Below are 2219 nucleotides of genomic sequence, written 5' to 3' on the forward strand. Positions count from 1 at the left end.
CAGGCATATCAGAGGTGCTCACATATACAAAAGTAGGAAGTCAAGAAGGCAGGTAACATAGGATTTATGCAGTGCTGATTGATGTTATTTAGAGATCAGCGAGGTCTCAGGAAACCCTCCCCCCCCAACACTTCCATGATCTTGCCGAGCAAGCACTCCCTCAAGGACCACCAGAGAGGGTGGAAAAAGGACTGCCCACAGCCGGCACTGACGTGCTGGCTGCTGGTGGTCCATTCTCCACCTTCTCTGGTAGTCCATGGGGAGTGCCCACTTGGGAGATGCTTCCCCATGAACCATCAGAGAGGGTAGAGAACAGACCGCCCACAGCTGGCATTGCCTGCGGTCCACAACGGTTCTAGTTTCTGACTCAGTGGTCCACAGGCTCCTAAAGTTGGGAATCACTGGCCTACAGACAGGAAGGTACGTTAGTTGCTTGCTGCACTGAACATCTGTTGTCGGTTTTTGCCTGCCTCGCCTGCAACCCGCTTTAAGCCTGTCTGAAACAGTTAGAGCTAGGCAGACCAATCCTAAACTGTGTTGGTGCAGCAGGGTCACATGGCCTCTGCTGTATCCATTGCAGCTCAGGGGCAAGTTGGAGGTCTCCTCAGGATAAAGGGATATTTTTTCCCCTTATTCCAAGCAAAGCCCCAGCCTGTCCAATGAGACTACTCTGATTTCTGCCAGTTATTTAGCTGGTGGAAGTCTGTGCAGCCCAGTACAGTGCTGGGAAGCCCAGGAAGAGGATTAGGATAAGACACATAGAATTGCACTCACAGTCAAGCCTGTCTATGCTTCATTCTGTTTCTTAGTCATAAATGAATGTACCTGTACCTTGAAATCGGAATTTATGCTTTTCCACCTGAAAACATTAATTCAGGCCCTTTCAGAGCCGTTTTCTGCTTAGAGCTTTCCTCAGGCATGATTTCACCTCTTGATTCCTCAGAGAGTAGATTAAAGGGTTTAAAACTGGGGTGACTGCACTGTAGAGAACAGTGATGGTCATCTCTCTTTCAGCAGAGTCCCCAGCAGAGGCAAGTGCATAGTTTGAGATGACTGGAATATAAAACAGAGCCACAACAGTCAGGTGGGAAGCACAGGTGGAGAAGGCTTTCCAGCGGCTCTGCCATGTCTGGAATTTGAAGAAAAGGAAGGAGATGATGTAGAGATAGGAGAGGAGGGTGACAGAGAAGGCAGCCAGAGCCATACACCCAGCGACCACATTAAAGACCATGAGGGTGAGGGCAGTGCTGCTGCAGGCCAGTTTTAGCAGAGGTTTGAAGTCACAGATGAAGTGCAGAATATGGTTGGGGCCACAGAACCATAGACGGGAGGTGAGCACTGTGTTCATCAGGGCATAAAAGAACCCAGCTGTCCAGACGGCCACAGCTAGTCTTAGACAAGCTTGTTTGCTCATGATGGTGGAGTAACGCAGGGGGTTACAGATAGCTACATAACGGTCGTATGCCATGACACCTAGAAGCATAGACTCACTGCTTCCCAAAAAATGGAAGAAGTGAAGCTGGGTCAGGCACCCAGAAAAGGAAATGGCCTGGTGCTCCATGAGGAAACCACTCAGCATTTTGGGCATTGTCGCTGTAGTGTAACAGATGTCCAGACAGGAAAGGTTACCCAGAAAAAAATACATGGGCGTATGGAGTTTTGGCTCAGCTACAACCACAGTCAAAATGGCCCCATTTCCCAAGAGACAGGCCATGTAGAGCAGCAGGAAAGGTGTGAAGAGAACATGTTGCAGCTCCTGGTCATTTGTCAGACCCAGAAGGATGAACTCCTGAACCACTGTCTGGTTCTCCATGGCTGTGCAAATAGAAAACAAAAATAAATTCTTGATTCCTTTTTTCATAAAGAAAAAACAACATTTCTTTTAGAAGAGTTGTGCTGAGGAATATCATGCCGATCCTACAAGATTTTATGTACAGTACTGTGAATAAATAAGCCAACAGTGAGCAATATCTGAATCATGTTTTCTTAATCATGTTTTCATGTTTATTCATTGCAGTTTCTACATTGAGGACACTTGCGCATATGTCAGGCCTCCATGGGTGAAAACCTGCAGGAAAAGATCTTTGGAAAGCAGTCCATCATGATACCTAATGGAGTGGTACAATAAAAACAAATAGCCATTTCTCCATTGTGGACTCATGCATATCAGGCAGGACTTCACAAATGAGGTCTTGCAGGAAATGGCATTAGGGAGCTGT

The 2219-nt window shown here is 47.1% G+C and overlaps 1 protein-coding gene across 1 annotated transcript; it reads right to left on the reverse strand.

Annotated features, from left to right (window-relative positions):
* Positions 1-883: 883 nt before the first annotated feature.
* Positions 884-1813, reverse strand: LOC136654199 (olfactory receptor 12D1-like). The gene has a single exon (XM_066631121.1). It carries the CDS (start codon positions 1811-1813, stop codon positions 884-886), a length of 930 nt encoding a protein of 309 aa, XP_066487218.1.
* Positions 1814-2219: the final 406 nt, after the last annotated feature.

This window comes from Tiliqua scincoides, chromosome 5 (assembly GCF_035046505.1).
Source record: "Tiliqua scincoides isolate rTilSci1 chromosome 5, rTilSci1.hap2, whole genome shotgun sequence".
Classification (NCBI taxonomy): domain Eukaryota; kingdom Metazoa; phylum Chordata; class Lepidosauria; order Squamata; family Scincidae; genus Tiliqua; species Tiliqua scincoides.